We start from the raw sequence: 20,998 nt of genomic DNA, 5'->3' as shown, positions 1-20,998 counted from the left end.
ATAATTTCAAAGCATGTCAAAACGTAGCAAAACTTACGTCCAGTTGTAGCCTACGTTGATAGGATTACAATACTGAAGTCGGATTCAACTTCTGACGGACGAATTTCTCTCAAAAGGCGTAAGGATTTTTCACTCTTCTCCAGAATCTTTCTCTACGATTCTTGACTTTTGTTTATGAAGAATTGCAAGGATATACGTATATAGATATCCTAATTGCATGTATATGCAACGTGTTAACTTTTCATACAATTCAGGCGGCGCTCGAGCGGTCAAAAACTACCTGCTCGGGCGCCGAACACTCTGTCCAAGTTCTCGGCTGATCACGCACTGGCGCTCGGGCGGTCACAAACTACCGCCCGGGCGCCACTTCTTCTGCCCGACGCATGTGCTTATTGAACATTGGCGCTCGGGCGGTTATTTTCTACCGCTCGGGCGCCAATAGTTCTGTCCAAAAATGCACCCTTCATATGATTTGGCCAATCTGATCTCGTAATAGCCCGGTTATAATTATATCTATTCATAATCAATAATCATCTCAGATTACGATAATTAATTTCTCGGGCATTACAAAGGAAATGACAATCCCCATGGAACTTATGCGAAATAGAATGGAGATGCAATTAATATCATTTTGAAGAAAAAGAAGGAATTACAAAAAATCGAGATATAAGTAGCACGAAACATGCCATGGATTCATATCACAGCAATCCAGATTATGATAAAAGCTACTTTTAAATAAGGAATAGATTCAACCATAAATATTGCTATATGCGATAAACGAATGGGTACAAAATTCAATACTGGGAACAAAATCAGGAAATCTCTGTGCAGGGAAAATTGTAAGAGTAATTTATCCAAAAATTGCCTAAAACCTAGCAGATCGAGATTTCAGTCGAGCTTTGACATTGCATCACAACTTAAAGAAAAAGGACTGATGAAAGAGGGTAATAAACTATATTATATTACCTATCAATTTCATATGCTCTATCAAATATACATTATTCAGAATTATTATTAGAAATGAGTTCATTGAAATACCTGAGATATTTGGAAAAATTGCTCAAGAAATTTATCCATAAAGAATTTAGTTTCCATTAATACAGGAAACAGATATCCAGATACTAGAAAAACCGATTCTACAAAGGAATCAAAGTCTTAAATTGGAACCAAGAATATTATCTTTTCAAGGACGTAGAATTACAAGCTGTAGGTGGAGAAAAACACCGGTACAAGAAACCCAACAAGTACTAAAAAGTTTTTTGACAGTAGGAAAACTTACATCTCCAGAAGGATGGAAAGAAGTCGAAATAATATTTGATATTACAAAACAAATGAATCAATTTTCTTGTAATACCATTTACTATTTAGAACAACTTATGATAGGAACTTACTGAGGAATGATTAGTATCGGAGAATTAGAATTTCATATCGAAGGAATACCTATAAAAGAATTAGATCAATTGGTACTTGGGCTAGAGTTTTTCGAGGAACATAAACCTTGGAAACGTTTAGAAAATAGAATGTAGTTTGATCAAGCAAAACTTTCACTGTAAAATCCTTATTAAAAATTAATAATATTCAAGCTCGAAATAACCACAAGTGCACGATATCAAGTAATAATATAGTGTACGAAAGTACGAGTATCGTTCCTCTAGAGACTGTATTTCGCAATTGCTATTCCCAGTTATTAAACCTTTAGCAACGATAATTCAGATGATTTTTTATTACTACGATGATTGAACAAAAGCTCAACAAAATGGTTCACAAATTAAATGATGAAAGAAATAAGCTCAATGATTTATTAATATTCAATGATAAATGAATTTGTTCGAAATCTTGGTTCACCTACCCCTCGCTAATTTACTTAATTCGTTCGACAATAACCTATGCTTTTGACGTGATTTCCTATTCAATTGAACATGCCCTCTCGAGCTACCCCAAACTAATTCAACGCAGTGAAGTAATTAAATCTCTTTAATTATTTATCAAAGGTGAATTACATGTCGTTCTATGAAATCCCATAGCTTTCGACCTACTAGACTATGACTATCGACGTGTATCCGAATTCATATTTCTATGTAAATTGTAAATCCATGGATTATATTAGTAGTTCCTATCACGGGCTATTCTCTCGAACTCACTCGCAATACGAAATCGCTATTAAAGTTAGCTACCCTTAAAAAACGTAATAAAAATAATAGCACAATCAAGAATAAATCAAAATTCGATAGATGAATTAACTTCTAGACTCGATTTTGGTGTAGGATACCCTTAAATCCCAACAAATAATAAAAATTAACTACTATAATTAATTAAAAAATATTATTTAAACAAGAAGAATCAAACTTGAAATACTAGACGTCATAAAAACATGAAGAACGTTGCCCAAAAATCTTGAAATCTTCAACTCCAAGATTTCTCCGAGCCTTTTCTCTCTTCCCCATATAGTGGCTGCTGAATAATGTCTTATTTTTCGTCCATAGGGTTCCTTTGTGCAGCCTCCACTTGGCAACATCACGCGGAAGGCAAGAAATCATCCTCAAAATATTTTCCAAATTGAGTACCGCTCGGGCGGTAAGATATTATCACCCGAGCACCAACTCCTTTGTAATGTTTCTCCCAATGTGTGGTACTCGCGCTCGAGCAGTAATATTATACCGCCCGAGCGTCTAGTCCTGTGTCGCCCGAGCGTCGAGTCCTCTGTAATCCAATCTTCAACAGGCACATCTCGTGCCCGAGCGGTAAGATTCTACCGTCCGTCTTCAACTATTCTGTCCGAAAATCCATCTTCGCGCCCAAGCGGTAAAATTCTACCGCTCGGGCGCCAACATTTCTGCCCCTTTGATTTCTTTCTTGTGTGGCTTGTGTATTTCTCTTCTGATTTCAGATCTCTGGCCATTTCACCTGCAAATTCATCACGTACGAGTGAGACGATCATATACATATGCTAATTCTAAAACGAACAAAATGTATATGAAATGCATGCACACACAATGAAAATACACAAGAAACTAATGCAATAAAATACATAAAAATGACACACATCAACCACCTCATACTGACCTTTTTCTTTCCTCAAGCAAAATAAGTCATAGACCACAACTAAGCCAAAAGGTAAGAAATAAAATAAAAGTACCAAACAACCAACTCGATGGAAAATTGGTATCTCATGCCTTTGTGAGTTTTTGAAATACACCTCATTAGTAACATCACAACATCCATTAACACCCATTTTTTCCATCACCACATAGCATTTTATTTTGAATCGAAAATGTGTTTGTGTGTGAGTTGTGGATTCTAACTGAACCATCTTTGTTCAATTTGTTTCTGAATACCCATTTTATACCTATAACAGTTTTAGAAAATGGTCTTGGAACTAAGTTCCAGAAATTGTTATGGGCAAACTGATTTAGCTCTTCTTGCATAGAATTTATCCAATTAGGATCAGCAAGAACTTCATCAGTTTTTTTTGTTTTATTCGTGAAACGAAAGCCGAATGAATAAATAAATTAAGCATTTGATTTCTAGTTATTACCGGGTCAGATGGATCACATATCACTAATACTGGATGATGTGATTTCTTTCATCTGAGCTCAGTATTTGTTGCATCCATATCAGCAACTCCGTCAGTTGGAAACTGCTTCAGTTGGCAACTGAATGTTTTCTTGAGTTTCAGTTTCAGTTGGAGCTGTAATAGTTGGTAACTGAATATCATCTGTTTGCTTAACCAACTGATTATCAGGAGTACGTTCTTGTTAAACTGATTGATCTAGTATTTCCGGTTCAGGTGTTTGAAGGATATTTTGGCGAAGCCAATTAGATTAAAGGCAAGCTCTTTTGATGCTTATACTAGTAAAAAATATCTGGTAATGCCAGAATTTGTACATGAATAAAGGTTAATTGGTCAGTTATTCTATTCCAGATTCTGAAGGCGATGATAAAAATGAAAAACAATCAGTTGGATTTTCCATCCCCTTTAGCATATTGTTTGAAGATGCAGGAGCCTTGCTGAGTGACTCTGTGACTTTGCACAAGTTCAAGGCTCTCACTACACCAAATATTATATTTCTTAGGGAAAAAGGAGAAGCACTGAATATCTCTGTTGCTGGGATGATGGTCATCAATAAAGAAATCAGAGAAGAACTGGCTGCTGAAAAGAAATCGGTTGAAAAAAAGGGCATGCAAGGGAACTTGACCTAAGCCAAAGAGGAAACTGATTTTGCCAACCATTAACTCTGAGGTAACAACTCCTTCTCATCTTCCAAAAAAGGCAAAAACAACAAAAATCAGACCAATGCCTACACCAATCAAGCTAGTAATTATCTCTTAGATACAAATAGTCAAGGATATTGAAAACAAGACAGCCAACCAGACAGCAGAAAAACTGAAACTAATAGAGGTGACAATTCCACACAAAAATCATTATGCTAGCAGCTCTCTATCATCCAAGACCAACAAAAGGAGTAATCATCTGAGATTCCACTATGCAGGACTGGTTTCTACCTTCTCCACAGCCATGAGGAAAGGAAAGGCTAAGGTGATTGTAGCTCAAGTCTCGGAACCAATATTAGTCATCCAAACTCAAATAGAATTGCTAATGGATGAAGTTAATGAATTTGCTGCAAAAAAGATCAAATTCTTTGATGAATGGGTGGAATTCAAAACAATAATCTTTGCATAAAAATTGAAGAAAAAAGGATGTGCTGAAAAGGTACATAGCAATAGAAAGAGCTGTTCTACATCAAGTCAAGAGTGTGTTCATAGATGAAGCTCTTGAACGACGTGATTATCTTCTTGATCTTCTCAAGATTCAAAAGCTGACAACAGTTTGTGATGAACATAGATCAAAGTATGATCCTTCATGCCCAACCGCTTTTGATGATGTAGAAGTGATTAATCAACTAGATATGTACTCGGTCTCCCTTCAGATGAAGTTCAAATTCTGGGAAAAATGATCAAAAACTATTTGATCTAGTGAATTCCAAGGAGCAGATGGTGACTATAACCTTCATTTCAGTTTGTCTCTGAGAATCAGTCTGATACTAACTACAAAGAAGCCAAACGTCTCACTCAGTCAGATCCTATAACCTCACCATCATTGAAGAAATTACTAGCCAGTGTTGATGAAGTTGTGCAATCCATTGCACAACAACAATAAGATGATGATGCCGATGAAATTTTACTGAGCAAACTGCTTCTCACATCTACTTTGACCAAGAAAACCATTGCAATAATGTCTGAAGTAAAAGTCATCCCTTTTGAGGTTCAGCTTATTATCGAATCAGATGAAGCTGCTTTTGTTCGATAAATTATACATGAAGTAGTTGAGGTAGCTATGACTGAGCAAGAGAATCCAGAACCTGAAGAACAAATCAGTTAGACTAAGGAAGAAGAAGTCGAGATATCTATCGGCAAGACTGACTCAGGACTCTTAATGATTTAATAAACATGACCATCTACCAGTTAGACTATTGTACTAGCGATTGTTGTTTCAAAAGAACTCCCCAGGATAGAACCATCCTCTTCTGATTTGGACTTAACAAATGAAACAACTCTGGATCATATCAGTTCAAGTCTCACTGTCATCTCTTCTTCTATAACAGTTTTGAATAGAAGCAATCTGAATACTGAGAAAGCCTTAGAATCTTCCAAAGATAAAATTCTTAAAGAGATGTCAGATCTATCAAGAGGCATGATTGACATAATTAATCGACTTGAGAATATCAAAATGGCCCAGGCAGCCATTGCTACTCATCTTGGTGGAAAATTTCAACCCAATTAATTTTAAATTTGCACCAAGATAAAGGAAATACAAGCAAACTTCAAGACAAGTTTGACGACGTGAGTTCTCAGTTAGCTTATGTTCTTGCCTACCTAAAGTCGCCCTCTAGTCCTCTAGTGTTGACAAAAAAAGGGAAAAGAAGAAGTCAACTAGTTCCAGTCACACTAGATCTATCGATGCACTGAAGAAACCTACTGACAAATACTCTGGTCAGTTTAGAAATGATACTTGAAGAAGAGTGTCCATATAGTCAGTCAGAAAGTTCAGATGTATATATTGTTAAGCATAAATGAAGTCAGTATTTTTTCCGCTTAACTTTGTCAAACACCAAAAAGAGGTAAACTATTGGAACATTTTAAGTTTTGATAATTGCACAAGGTTACAGATCCAGCGGATAATTACATAACCAAACCAAACTGAATTCTAGAAGATAAACACAATTGTAATAAGAAGAAGATTTCTAAGAAGCCTAACTAATTATAAAGCCAAACTGATAAAATTTAAGAAGGATTCTGATAGCCAAATCGATTCAAAGTTGACTAATGAACCCCAACTGAAAATCTATAAGTCGATCATTCAATAAAATATAATTATTTGTATGATTTATTTAATGGCTTTAAATGGAATGACTATTGTACAGAAAGGTTACAATAAATAGGGACATCCTCTCATATATAGTAAAACAAAATAGATATTGCTAGTCCCTTTTTAAAAATTATGCTATTCGACGTATTCTGATAGGTTATCATAAAAGACTAACTTAATGACAACTACTTCTGGTTTTGTACTATTTCATTCTCAATTCGCTAAATTTAAACTAGTATTTTTTCTTAAGGTGTGTTCTGATTTTCCTTAAGAAACTCAATACCAAAAACTCGGTTTCTGGTTTCCCTTAAGTTGAATACTGCTTCTGGTTCATCTAAAACAACACGTCATCACAATTAAAAATATTCTTATTATATCCTTATTAGATATGATGATGATGATGATGATGATGATGATGAATTGTTAAGATCGGTTAATGTGTTTAAAGAGGGGATGAATAAACACCTTAATTTTTTTTCTTAAATCTGAGTACAAATGATCTCAAATGGAGTTAGCAGCTGAAATTGAAACTGAGCCTTCAAAGTTCAATAGACAACTGAAATGATAATGCGAAATGAGTCCAACAGAATTTCATGAACGAAAATAAAAATCAATAGACCTTAGATATTAAATAGGAAAATTAAAATATTGCGTAAAGTAAATCACACAAAAATTGTTTCTGGAAGTTCGAAGGTTGAATCCATCCATGTCTCTCCTTATTCTATTTCTAGAAGGTATCTGTAAAAACCGGATTTTTCCCCATTTAATTAATTATTTGCAAGGAAATTAGGACCTTGGATCTTTGTACTAGAATAAGATATGAATATTGAAAATTTAGTTGATTGGGAATCTTTATTATCAAGACAATAAAATCTAGGTTTGTGCATGCAATTCTCGAAATTGTGAGGAATAATACTAGATCATGGAAGGATTGTGCAAGACTCAAGAATCTAGACATAATATTGCATAGGGTTTTCAAAAAAAAAAAAAAACCCTCCTAGAATATATGCCTAGTATTATAATGCATGGAGGCATGGAAGTTGCAAGGCAAATTGGAAACTATATCATCAATTTGGTTCGAAAATCCCTTGTGTTAGCATCTCAATATTTCGAGCCAAGCTTAAGGGAAATAATCAAAGATTTAAATCCCATGGAATTGGAAGAGAATCTCACCAATTAAGCAACATGATTTTTGAAATTTGCAAGGATATTAGAGTCAAGATTGTGGGATATTTCATGAATTTTGGTATGATTTGTGTACCGAATTTGGACCCTTTTCCCTCACCTATAAATACCCAATCACCTCTACCATTATTCACACCCTAAAAATCGAAAATCCCGAAAATTTCAGCAACTCTCCCTAACGAAACTCTGCCCAAATATCGTCTCAAAATCATCAGAGAAATCGAACCGAAGCGCTGCCCGGGCAAGGAGCGAGGAGCGATCTAATTTCCAAAGCCAAGCGGTCACGTTTCTTTAGCAATCAAATACTGTAAGTGGGCTTGTTTGTAAAAATTAAAATCTCGTTTTTTTGCATACGTGATGTTCGGTTTTGGTTTTAAAATACGGTCGAGTACATGTTCTTTCCTACTCCTTTTCTTGTGTCGAATTGTCATACGATTTTTTAAAGCACTGTGAGGAGTCGACTGTATATGGGTGGGAATCCCAACCATTACGTACCCTTACGTGGTGGGGGATATAACCGCTATACGGCCTCGCCCCCTTAGAGGAGTAAAAATTAGGGACTGACGTCAGTAAACCATAAAAAGTTAGATAAATCACAGTGGCTAGTAAAGTTTATGCATATGTTATGAAGTACGTACGAAACTATGATTTATGATTCGAAATTTATGCATGTTGTCTTTATTGTGCTCGATTTTCTCCCACTTGCTGAGTATTCCCCAAATACTCACCCCCCTTACAACCCCTCCTAGATAAGTCCGAAGAACAGATTGAGGAGGAAGAATCCGAGCAGTTTTGGGGATGGTGAATTCTCAAGGAAATCGATTATGTTAAGTTATTTAATTAGATTTACGTTTTCGCATTAAAACTCTGTCGTCTTATTTATTTCAGTTTTGTAAAGACAATGTTATTTCATTGAAATTATGATATATAAACTGGTTCGGTTTATACTGTGCTACGAAAGGCTTATTGTTTCGATTGTGTGATTGTTAAACAACGCCGGTGTCAATCCCGAGTTTTGGAGCGTGACATTTAAGTGGTATCAGAGCCGCCATGTTCATAATACGCTAAAAATTTTCGGTGGAATTTTATCTCGAGGCCGATGCTACGCCCTCCTGAAATGGCCCAACAAGCAAGGCTCACCACCTTAAAGTCGTGAGCACTAGGCTGAAATCGCGAAAATCCTTCGTTTAGGCCTCCGAAACGTCGTTTTTGCCGTTTTAGGAAAGTTTTGTAACCCTTATAACTTTTCGTAGGAAACTCCGAATTCGATTCCATCAACTGTTCTGGAATCCTCTCGACATATGCTTCGAATCCATATGTCTAATTCCAAACTTTTCATTTTTGGAAAAAAAAATCTATATTTATTTAAATTTCGAAAATTTCATATATATTGCATATTCTCACTTGTAATATACTGTCTATTTCGGATTCTGAGCATTTCCTTTTTTGATTTCAGTAAATGGCTCCATCTACTCCCATGCGACCCCATACCCGTGCCCAAGCTGCCATTCGTCTGAAGGAGCTTGCCCTTCACTATCAGTCCCGTCAGATTCGACGACTTAGAGCCAGATTGAGTGAGAGGAGGAGTGAGGTTGAAACCTTAGCTGCTGAGAAAGAAGAGATTCAAGTCCGCCTTAACCAGTCGATCTATCAAGGTGAACTAGTTAGGAGTGATAACATGGACCTCAGGGATGTCATAGAACAGTGCAAATATCAAAATGGAAAGTTGCGAGAGGATGTGGAGCGCTATCGCAAAGAATTGGAGGAAGAAAAACAGCTGAATGACCGGAGCAAAAAGAGACTCGAGAATCTATGTGAGGCTATAAGCTGCATTGCCAAGGTGAACCATCAGCTGACTCAACAGGGTGAAGCGCTAAAGAACAAGATCAAGGAGAATAAGAAGGGGTATGAACTGTGCCACCAGTGTACCGTAAATCTGTTGGACGAGGCAGAGGCAGATGTTCAGGAGTTGAAGACGCAAGTGGCCCAGCTTAATGCAGAGAATGCCCAGCTCACCCACATGGTGGAGATACTGCAAGAGGAAGAGCCGGAGGAGGAGCCGGAAGAAGAAGCACCTGTTGAGATAGATGAGCCTATAGCTGCCATAGGAGATGGAGAGATAGATGATTAGAGTTTCTTAGTTACCTTTTCCTATTACTAGGGGTTTATCTTTCCATTGTTGCTATTTTATTCAAGTCAGTATGATTTATTTCCATTCAGTACGCTTTGTTCATTCAGTTGTTCATTTACATTCGGAAATTGATAAAATTATGATTATTTATTAATCTCAGTTGTTCATCTATGTTCAAGTTATGTTTACTTATTAACTTCAGTTGTTCCAGAATAACTTATCTATTCAATCTTGTTATATATACAACAAATTCTTAGAAGCGTTTAACTTGTAGGAAATGGCCGGTAGACCACCAAGACAAAACCGCAACCCCCGTTATGCTAACAACAACAACAACACTAATGAAGAAGGCAACGGGCCTCCACCTCAGTTCAATCTCAATCAAGCGGACCTAATGGCTATAGCAAGGGTTAGTGAACCCGAATGCCAATCAACCACCACCACCTCCACCATAGCACGGAGTCAAGTTTCATTTCGAATCACTGCACAGGAACAGGTGCCCAACTTTCAGTGGCGCTACCGACCTCGAAGTTAGCCAGAGCTGGCTCAAAAGCGTGGAAACTCAGTTGAGACTGTTGGAAGTCCCGGATGCGCTAAAAGAGGACGTGATAGTGCCCTTCCTGGAAGACAAGGCAGCTAAATGGTGGGAAGCAGTCTCGCCAGCCATGACCGCTGCTGGACCAATCACATGGCGAATCTTCCGAGGAACATTTCTGAAACAGTACTACCCAGCAGAAGTCAGACTGCAGAAGCTAAGTGAGTTTGAAAATTTCAGTCAGGCTCCAGATATGTCAGTGGTGGAATATACCTCTCAGTTCAATGCCCTTGGATCATATGCTCTAGCGATTATGGCGGACGAAGTTCTGAAATTGCATCGTTTCAAGAAGGGGTTGAATAGCAGGATCCAATATTCTCTAGCAATCTACCAACCTACCAAATTTTCAGACCTAATGGGTGCGGCTATCTGAGCCGAAGCTGATATTCGTCGAAGAGAAGGGGAAAACAGGAACAAGCGACCCTTTAACAGTCAGCCCTCTCAAGGGAAACCAATGTTCAAGAGGCCCAATCAGTCAGGTGGACATCCCTCAGGGAAATTCCCCGCCAATAACCATCAAGGACTCAAGCCATGCTCAACATGTGGCTTCAAGCACTCCGGGGAATGCCGAAGGGCCAGCGGTGTATGCTTTGGATGTGGAAAATCGGGGCACAGAATTGCAGAGTGTCCTACCGCCGCCAACCGACCAGCAGGGCCGAACAGAGGAACTGGGCCCAGTGCAGGAGCAGGCCCTAGTAAACAAAAATAAGACAAACCTAATGCCAGGGTCTTTGCCATGACTCAGGAAGAGGCTGGCGACGCAACGGAAGTCGTGTCAGGTACCATTCTAATTCAATCAATACCTGCCTACGGATTATTTGACTATGGTGCTACACATTCCTTTATGTCTAAGAGGTTTGCTAAGAAGTTAGGAAGTAAGCCAGATAATCTAACTGAACCTTTCCGAATAGCCACACCTACTAGTAGAGCCATTGAAACTGACGAGATTTACATAGATTGTAAAATCAGTATTAGTGATCAGGCTTTTAGCGCCGATTTGATACAGTTGATCATGGTCGATTTCGACGTAATCTTAGGAATGGATTGGTTAGCAAGAAACAGTGCGGTGGTAGATTTTAAAGGAAAGAGAGTCAAACTCCGAACCCCAGATCAGGAAGAAGTCGTGTTTCACGGTAAATCCAAAGAACGGAAGTCACTACTTTCCGCATCTCAAACCTGGAAAGCCATGAAATCCGGGGAGGACATCTACCTAGCGGTGGTCAGTGAAGTAAAAGAAGAAGTCGAACTGAAACTGGAAGACATCCCGATAGTGAGAGAGTTCCCAGATGTTTTTCCTGAAGAACTCTCAGGGACGGTCCCGGACTGTGAGATTGAGTTCGAAATCAACTTGGTTCCCGGTGCTGCACCAATATCTAAAGCACCTTACAGAATGGCAACAGCCGAACTCAAGGAGTTAAAAGAACAACTCCAAGAATTGCTAGATAAAAGGCAGATTCGACCGAGTGTGTCCCCGTGGGGAGCTCCAGTACTCTTCGTAAAGAAGAAAGACGGTAGTATGAGATTATGCATCGACTACAGAGAATTGAACAAGATCACAATCAAGAACAGGTACCCTCTACCTCGGATAGACGATCTGTTTGATCAGCTTAAAGGAGCCGCCGTCTTTTCTAAACTGGGTCTGAGGACAGGTTATCACCAGTTGAATTTCAGGGCTGAAGATATCCCCAAAACAGACTTTCGAACCAGGTATGGGCATTATGAATTCACAGTGATGCGTTTTGGTCTGACCAATGCACCGACAGCATCCATGGATCTGATGAACAGAGTATTCTAGCCATTCCTGGATCAGTTCATAGTGGTATTCATCGACGATATCCTCGTCTATTCTCCTGACGAGACGAGCCATGAAGAGCACATTCACCTTGCTCTGCTGACCTTAAGAGAGAATAAGCTCTATGCTAAGTTCAGCAAGTGTGAATTCTGGCTAAGGAGTGTGTCATTTCTGGGACACATGATCTCGAGAGAAGGAGTGTTAGTGGACCCAAGGAAGGTAGAGGCGATTACTGAGTGGCCGAGACCGAAGAACGCCACCGATATCAGAAGCTTTCTTGGATTGGCGGGTTACTACCGGAAGTTTGTCGAGGGGTTCTCCTCGATAGCCGTGCCACTGACGAAGCTCACACAGAAGAATTCTAAATTCATCTGGGATGACGATTGCGAGAAGAGTTTCCAGACATTGAAAGGAAAACTCGCATCCACACCAGTGTTAATATTGCCTGCAGAGAATAAGGACTTTACCATCTACAGTGACGCATCTAAGGAAGGCTTAGGATGCGTGCTCATGCAGGAAGGAAGGGTGATCGCCTACGCATCAAGGCAGTTGAAACCGCACGAACAAAACTACCCTACTCATGATCTGGAACTAGCAGCGGTTGTCTTCTCCTTAAAGATTTGGAAACACTACCTCTATGGTGCTAAATATGAAATCTTCACAGACCATCAGAGCCTCAAGTACTTGTTTACCCAAAAGGAACTTAATATGAGGCAAAGGTGACGGATCGAACTTCTGAAGGACTATGACTTGACCATAAGCTACCATCCGGGTAAAGCAAACAAAGTGGCTGATGCGCTAAGTCGGAAGGGCCCAGGCAAAATAACTCTAGCTTCCCTCTCAGCACAGCCATGTCTGCAGGAGACCGTCAAGTTAAACCAGGATCGAGACCCGGTACTGACTAAACTTAAGGAGCAGGTCAGAGAAGTGAATACTCAGGATCATCAGACTGATGACAAGGGAATTTTATGGATGAAAGGAAGACTGTGTGTGCCCGACAGTGACAACCTTCGCCAAGAGATAATGGCAGAGGCGCACAAGTCAAAATTCTCAGTCCATCCAGGCAGTACGAAAATGTACAGGGATCTCAAGAATAGTTTCTGGTGGAATGGCATGAAGAGAGATGTAGCTGAATTCGTCTCCAGATTTCAGGTATGCCAGCAGGTCAAAGCAGAACACCAGCGACCTGGAGGATTACTGCAACCTTCTGAAATTCCCGAGTGGAAGTGGGAGCATGTCTCCATGGATTTTGTGGTAGGATTGCCAAAGTCTAGGCAAAGCCACGACGGTATATGGGTGATCGTGGACAGACTCACAAAGACTGCACACTTCCTACCCGTCCGCATGAATTACAATCTCGACAAGTTGGCTTCACAGTACATGGACAACATTGTGAGACTGCATGGAGTGCCAGTGAGCATCTTATCTGATAGAGATCCGAGGTTCGTCTCACGCTTTTGGAAGAGCTTTCAAGAGGCCATGGGAACGAAAGTGACCCTAAGTACGGCCTATCATCCTCAAACTGATGGGCAAACGGAGAGAACCATACAGACCTTATAAGATATGCTGCGAGTGTGCGCTCTTGAATTCAGTAGCAACTGGAGCACTCATCTACCCTTAATTGAGTTTGCGTATAACAACAGCTATCACAGCAGCATCGGAATGGCCCCACACGAAGCCCTTTATGGAAGAAAATGTCGGTCACCACTTTACTGGGATGAAGTAGGAGAAAAAGCCGTGGTGGGACCCGAGCTAGTACAGATGACAGTGGACAAGGTTAAAATTGTCCGAGAAAAGATCAAGGCAGCTCAAGACCGACAGAAGTGCTGGGCAGATCTTAAGAGAAGACCTGTAGAGTTCAATGTGGGCGAGAAGGCTTATGTGAAAGTCTCGCCTATGAGAGGAGTTGTCCGATTCAGTAAAGCCGGGAAATTGAACCCTCAATATGTTGGACCATTCGAAATCTTGGAGAGAGTGGGCACGTTAGCATGTAGACTGGCGCTCCCACCAAGCATGTCAAGGATACACAACGTATTTCATGTGTCCCAACTGAGAAGGTATATTCCAGACCCGAGTCACGTGTTGGAGGTAGAATTACTCATAATTGAAGGGAACTTGGGAGCAGAACTGAGATACGAAGAAGTCCCCATCAGAATTATGGACACCAAAGAGCAAGTTCTTAGGCGACGTATCATCCCCTCCGTCAAAGTGCAGTGGTCCAACCACACAGAGCGAGAAGCAACTTGGGAAATGGAAGAGAGGATGCGAAAGGATAATCCCTACCTATTTGGAGACCAAGCCAACTCAAGTTTCGAGTACGAAACTTCTCATAAGGAGGGAGGGATGTAAAAACCGGATTTTTCCCCATTTAATTAATTATTTGCAAGGAAATTAGTACCTTGGATCTTTGTACTAGAATAAGATATGAATATTGAAAATTTAGTTGATTGGGAATCTTTATTATCAAGACAATAAAATCTAGGTTTGTGCATGTAATTCTCGAAATTGTGAGGAATAATACTAGATCATGGAAGGATTGTGCAAGACTCAAGAATCTAGACATAATATTGCATAGGGTTTTCAAAAAAAAAAATCCTCCTAGAATATATGCCTAGTATTATAATGCATGGAGGCATGGAAGTTGCAAGGCAAATTGGAAACTATATCATCAATTTGATTCGAAAATCCCTTGTGTTAGCATCTCAATATTTCAAGCCAAGCTTATGGGAAATAATCAAAGATTTAAATCCCATGGAATTGGAAGAGAATCTAACCAATTAAGCAACATGATTTTCGAAATTTGCAAGGATATTGGAGTCAAGATTGTGAGATATTTCATGAATTTTGGTAAGATTTGTGTACCAAATTTGGACCATTTTCCCACACCTATAAATACCCCATCACCTCTACCATTATTCACACCCTAAAAATCGAAAATCCCCTTGCTGAAATTTTTGAAATTTCAGCAACTCTCCCTAACGAAACTCTGCCCAAATATCGTCTCAAAATCATCTGAGAAATCGAACCGAAGCGCTGCCCGGGCAAGGAGCGAGGAGCGATCTAAATTTCAAAGCCAAGCAGTCACGTTTCTTTAGCAATCAAATACTGTAAGTGGGCTTGTTTGTAAAAATTAAAATCTCGTTTTTATACATACGTGATGTTCGGTTTTGGTTTTAAAATACGGTCGAGTACATGTTCTTTCCTACTCCTTTTCTTGTGTCGAATTGTCATACGATTTTTTTAAAGCACTGTGAGAAGTCGACTGTATATGGGTGGGAATCCCCACCATGACGTACCCTTACACGGTGGGGGATATAACCGCTATACGGCCTCGCCCCCTTAGAGGAGTAAAAATTAGGGACTGACGTCAGTAAACCATAAAAAGTTAGATAAATCACAGTGGCTAGTAAATTTTATGCATGTGTTATGAAGTACGTTTGAACTCATGATTTAAGATTCGAAATTTATGCATGTTGTCTTTATTGTGCTCGATTTTTCCCCACTTGCTGAGTATTCCCCAAATACTCACCCCCCTTACAACCCCTCCCAGATAAGTCCAAAGAATAGATTGAGGAGGAAGAATCCGAGCAGTTTTGGGGATGGTGAATTCTCAAGGAAATCGATTATGTTAAGTTATTATTAATTAGATTTACGTTTCCGCATTAAAACTCTGTCGTCTTAATTATTTCAGTTTTGTAAAGACAATGTTATTTCATTGAAATTATGATATATAAATTGGTTCGGTTTATACTGTGCTACGAAAGGCTTGTTGTTTCGATTGTATGATTGTTAAACAACGCCGGTGTCAATCCCGAGTTTTGGGGCGTGACAGTATCCATCAACTAAAAGAATTTTATTTTTATAATTTTTTGTAAACATCTCTTTCAATATGACTTGTACACTTCCTACTGAAACTATTAGCAAGAACATTTTACATCTTTGAAATATTTCTAATAATAAATACACTTTTTCACTTACAAAGACTCACAAAAATATACGAAGTATGATTGAAACATATGTGAGTATAAGTTCAACATAGATGGTCTCTGAAAATATCTAATATGACTTTATGTGTGTGCTTGAATGTTTTGAGAAAAGCTTTGAATCTCTAAGAAGATAATAAATTTTAGATAATCGTGAGTGTAGTGTAATTTCTAAATCTTGAATTGTCCTTTTATAGATGATTTCCAACATTCAAATTTGAACGACTATAGTCCAGTCATGCATAGGCCAAATAAAAAATAGTATTGAATGTCCCATGTCATTCATTTACCAAATAGAGTAAGCATCAATGATTGTATGTGACACTGACAATCAACGATCACAATTTTTTGTTTGTATTCTCTAAAAAAATCTTCAAATATCGGATTTGCTGATAGAATGTATGCATTTTTATGGAAAAACATTTGATACTAATAAACGATCGATGATACAATTCAGTAAACAACATAAGAATATGAACTTAAGTGAAAGGTTTCTTTCTGAGTTTAGTAGACCTTAAATAGTCCTTATGAAAAACACGCAAGTGGTATGTTGTTCACAGACTACTAAATTGTTTGTTCGTTGAATTTTTGTTGATTTTAGGCACATCACCAAAACTTATTGTACAGCCCAAAATCAATGCACGTAAACCCATGCATTAATTAAATTATTAAATTACTTATTTAATTTTAAATGATTTTTAACGATGCATGATTTATAATTTGCACTAATTTAATTTATTACATTTTTACTCTATGCACGTCAAAATGTTTTTTTTGAGTTTTATGTTTCGGACTAATATTCCATGCGAGATCAGGAAAAGAGATCGGTGACGATTTATGTGATTTATGATAATGCGGTATTTTATTTCAAGTCAATGAGATTGATATTTTAAATTATTTATGTAATTTTAAGCATTTTAAATCTTAATTCAATTTATTATGTGATTATGAGATTTTTAAACTTATCAAAAATACTAATTTGATTAGATGAGGATTTTTTTAAAAAAAAAACCTTGAAAATTTGACATGTGGTATTTTATTTAAATTTATGGAGATTAGTAATTTAATTAGCATGTTAATAGGTTATTAGTATTTTTTATTAAAGCTAATTAACCCCTAAATATCTCCCTAATCATCACTCAAACACAAACTTACACGCTTTACACACACATAAATCTCCCTAGGGTTCTTGAGCCTCTTTCAGCAGCCATCATCTCAACCCCTTCCCCTTGCAAATTTCTGGAGATTTACGTCATTTTTTCTAGCAATAAATCGTGTAGCAAGCGTTCACTGGTCATCTCCCGTAGTCCACCACGTCTGTATTCGTTATCTTCAAGAGTTTAGACGCAAAGGCATGTATATTCTTTTATTTCAGCATTGATCTTTTTGTAGTAAGTATTTTGATGCGTATGGTGCGTAAAAATTCATTTGTGTTATGCAAAGTTTAACCGAAAATGTTTGAAACGATTTTGAATCGGTTTTTAGATCTCAAAAACCGAATCTGATGTCATTTCGAATCCTGCGAATTTTCGGTCGGTTTTCTGGAAAAACTTTCAACATATAAAACATATTACTTTTTGGTCCTTCAATTTGACAGTAAATTCGTAATTTCCGGACAAGAGACAAGTGAGTTATGATCAATTTTGTGTGACTGCTCAAACTATGATGTTTAAAAAAAATTGTTTTTTGTTTGCCGCAGGGCGACGCTCGGGCGCGATTTTTTACTGCCCGAGCGCCAAGCCTTCTGGCAAAAAAAATTGTGCTTTGGGCAAGGCATTTGTATGTGTTGATATGTAAAACGCTATGTAAATATACTCGACGTGCAAAAAAGAAAATGTTTTATGTTTTTGAGTTAAGCGAATTGTCTTGTGACCAATTTTGAACGGGTTTGGAAGCCGGAGAACGTGTCCGGGGACCTCTCCACCCCGGTAAAGCATGATCGAGTTATGATCAGGATTGGGAAGCGATAAAGCATGACTAGGGACAAATCCACCTGGTAAAACAAGACCGGAGATCTTATGTATGTGGCAGTGGACATCCCTACAAGCCTAGTAATGTGGTTTAGTCTGATCAGGCACAACATGTATGAGTCACTTGCTTGGAAACATATATCTACGCAAAATGATGATGATTATGTATGTTTAAGTATGTACAATGCAAGCACGTTTATGAAAATGTTTATGAATTGGTGGCACGTCTATGTATATGCATTTATGTTCAAAGTTTAAATATGTATGTGCTACTTTAAAACGCATGTGGCTTTATTATGCACTACTTGCTATTCTTAATTTATACATGTTGAGTCTTTAGACTCATTAGACTTGATCGATGCAGGTGATGACGAGTTGGAGGAGACAAGATGCGGAGACTAGTGAGATGGCTCGGACTGGGTGGAGGACTAACCCGAGGACTGCTTAAGTTTTTAAGGATTTTTATGCATGTTGAACTCATTTACTCTGATTTTAACGAATTACTTTATGTTGTTTTACACAAATACTTGTTGCAAGTTCGTTTTACGTTTCAAATAATTGATCAAACATTTTATTTACAATTGAATTTTGAGAGATGGTTATATATTTAATAAAAAAATTTATTTTCAGTAAATTTTAAGTATGTTAAAAATTACGGTACGTTACAGTTTGTATCAGAGTGGTGTTCTTGTAAAGGGTTATGCTACTGCTGGTTGCGAGAAGCTCACGAAGTCACACCTCAAGTCTCTAAGTTTTAAAAATTATTTCATGTAGTAAGCATCGAAGTCATGATTTCAGCATATACACGTTTAAGTTCGATTTAGAACATCTTATGATGATATGGGTATTATGTATATGCATGTTGGTTTACGTGTTGGGTAAATTGTGGAACAGTATGCCTCCTAGACGTATGATTGCTTAGAGAACAGATGAAGAGGATAGAGAGGCTCGGGATGAGAAGATGGTGTAATGTACCGTATTTTGAACTACTTGAAATTTGCGGAAAAAATAAAAAAATTTCTTAAATAAAAAGTGAACCTTCAAAATCCTGAGAATGTAAACCGTTCACCCCACAAACAATGAAACGAAAGATCTCAAAGTAAAGTTTACCAAAATATTTGCTAAAAATCTCATAAAAGATAACAAGAAATCAGAGTATTTTTAAACATTTCATAAAACCTAAAACTTGGCGGTCCTCGGGTCTAGCCACCTGATCAGTCCAAGCCTGCTCCTTGGTCCCCACCCCTCGTCCCCTCGAAATCATGCTTTAACGCTTTCCAACCCCATACATAAATTGGTCACAATACATTTAGCATACCTCAAAAACTTAAAATTATTTGCTTTGCACGTCGAACATACTTAGTTGGCATTGAGGGATTCGTTGGATCTCACTTGGGGCCACTGCTGCACATACTAACATGAATTTCAACACTTAACTTGCATACTTAGACGTAGGTATTCTTGCTCATCACCGAATTAAATAGATAGCTTATGACATTCTAGATCACTCGGGACTTGACCTCGTTAAATCGTCGTACTAACCCATGATATCGAACCCCGAACAATCTCTAAAATGATGTGTGAACATTTCCAAAAAATAAAAGACATGAACTCACTATAGAACTTGAAAAGAAGAAAGAACAAAATATTTTTACAGATGGGGCTGCGCTCGGGCGGTAAAGTTAGGTCTACTGGAAAGAACACTCGGACAAAAAGGGTGGCGCTCGGGCGGTAAAAAGTTACCGCTCGGGCGCCGAGCAAACTGGGCTCCGCGACTCAGAAACTTATACTCTCCAATTTCGATTACACATATAATGAACAACGCCTCGAGACTCATCCTAGGACACTATGACCCAAACTCGACTCCTTAAAAATGTCCCAAATGTTCGCAAAGAAGCGACGAACCACACAAAACACAATCAAACTCATAACTCGAATTTTGACACCAAAATAGATTTCACGACTACTCGTTCTCCCAATTGCCTAACGACATGAAACAAAACATCAATGACCATCCCAACATCATTGACAACATACCTAACGCAACAGTGATCACCAGTCAATCCCCAACGAAGCCTGCAACCATAAAACTTCAAGAACGCATCAATAACGTAATTTTCAGAAAAACACAGTTTGAGCAGTCTCAAAAAAAAACGCCATGACTCACTCAATTTTTATCCAAATATTTAGAATTTACTGTCGAATCGAAGGTATCAAAAATTTCTACACTTTACATGTTGAAAGTTTTATCAGAATCACGACCGAAAAATCGCAGTATTTAAAAAGACAGCAAAAATGTGATTTTTGATCCAAAAAATGGTTTCAAAAGTGATCTAAACAAAATTTCTCAAACTTCTACACATCACACATGTATTTTTACGCATAAATAATAACACAAGGCGTAATATGACGAGATCGATGCAGAAATAACGGAATATACGTGCCTTTGATGTGAAAAACTCACGATACGGTGATACAGAAGCGGAGACGGAGTGAGGATTGATCCGGGACGATGGCGACTCGATTTTCTTTGAAGAAAACACAACAAAACCTTGCTGGAAATTCAGAGGAAGGGGGCGGCTGCTGATCTTTTCTAAGAACCCTAATATTTTCTCTAAGAAAATAGAATGAAGTGTGTTGTGTGAATAGGCGTGAAAGTTCTTGTGTTAGTGTGTGTGTGCGTGAGTTTAGTTAATTAGGGGTATATATTATGCTAAATTAATAATTAAAAATGCTAATTAATAGTTTATCCCCTAAATTATAAAATTCCCTAATAATAATAAAAAGAGATACACAATGGCTAAAACTTAAAAGGTTTTAAAAACTCATAAGAGTATCAAATAAATGATTAAGGCTTTAAAAATGCTAAAACTTGATAAATTATTTAAAATACCCCTACATCAACTTAAAATAAAATATCACATGTTAAAATTGCCAAAATCGTCACCAATCTTTTTCTTCGATCCTGTCTCGAA

The 20,998-nt window shown here is 38.0% G+C and overlaps 1 protein-coding gene across 1 annotated transcript; it reads left to right on the top strand.

Annotated features, from left to right (window-relative positions):
- The first annotated feature begins 13,831 nt into the window (after positions 1 to 13,831).
- Positions 13,832 to 14,419, top strand: LOC140824113 (uncharacterized). Its single transcript, XM_073185713.1, has one exon. It carries the CDS (start codon positions 13,832 to 13,834, stop codon positions 14,417 to 14,419), a length of 588 nt encoding a protein of 195 aa, XP_073041814.1.
- Positions 14,420 to 20,998: the final 6,579 nt, after the last annotated feature.

This window comes from Primulina eburnea, chromosome 2, assembly GCF_022965805.1.
Source record: "Primulina eburnea isolate SZY01 chromosome 2, ASM2296580v1, whole genome shotgun sequence".
Taxonomy (NCBI): Eukaryota; Viridiplantae; Streptophyta; class Magnoliopsida; order Lamiales; family Gesneriaceae; genus Primulina; species Primulina eburnea.
The sequence above is the reverse complement of the archived record's forward strand: the minus strand, read 5'-3'. Positions and strand labels throughout refer to the sequence as shown.

Coding starts and splice junctions, on each gene's coding strand:
- LOC140824113 (XM_073185713.1), top strand. CDS start 13,832: ATGACAGTGGACAAGGTTAAAATTGTCCGAGAAAAGATCAAGGCAGCT.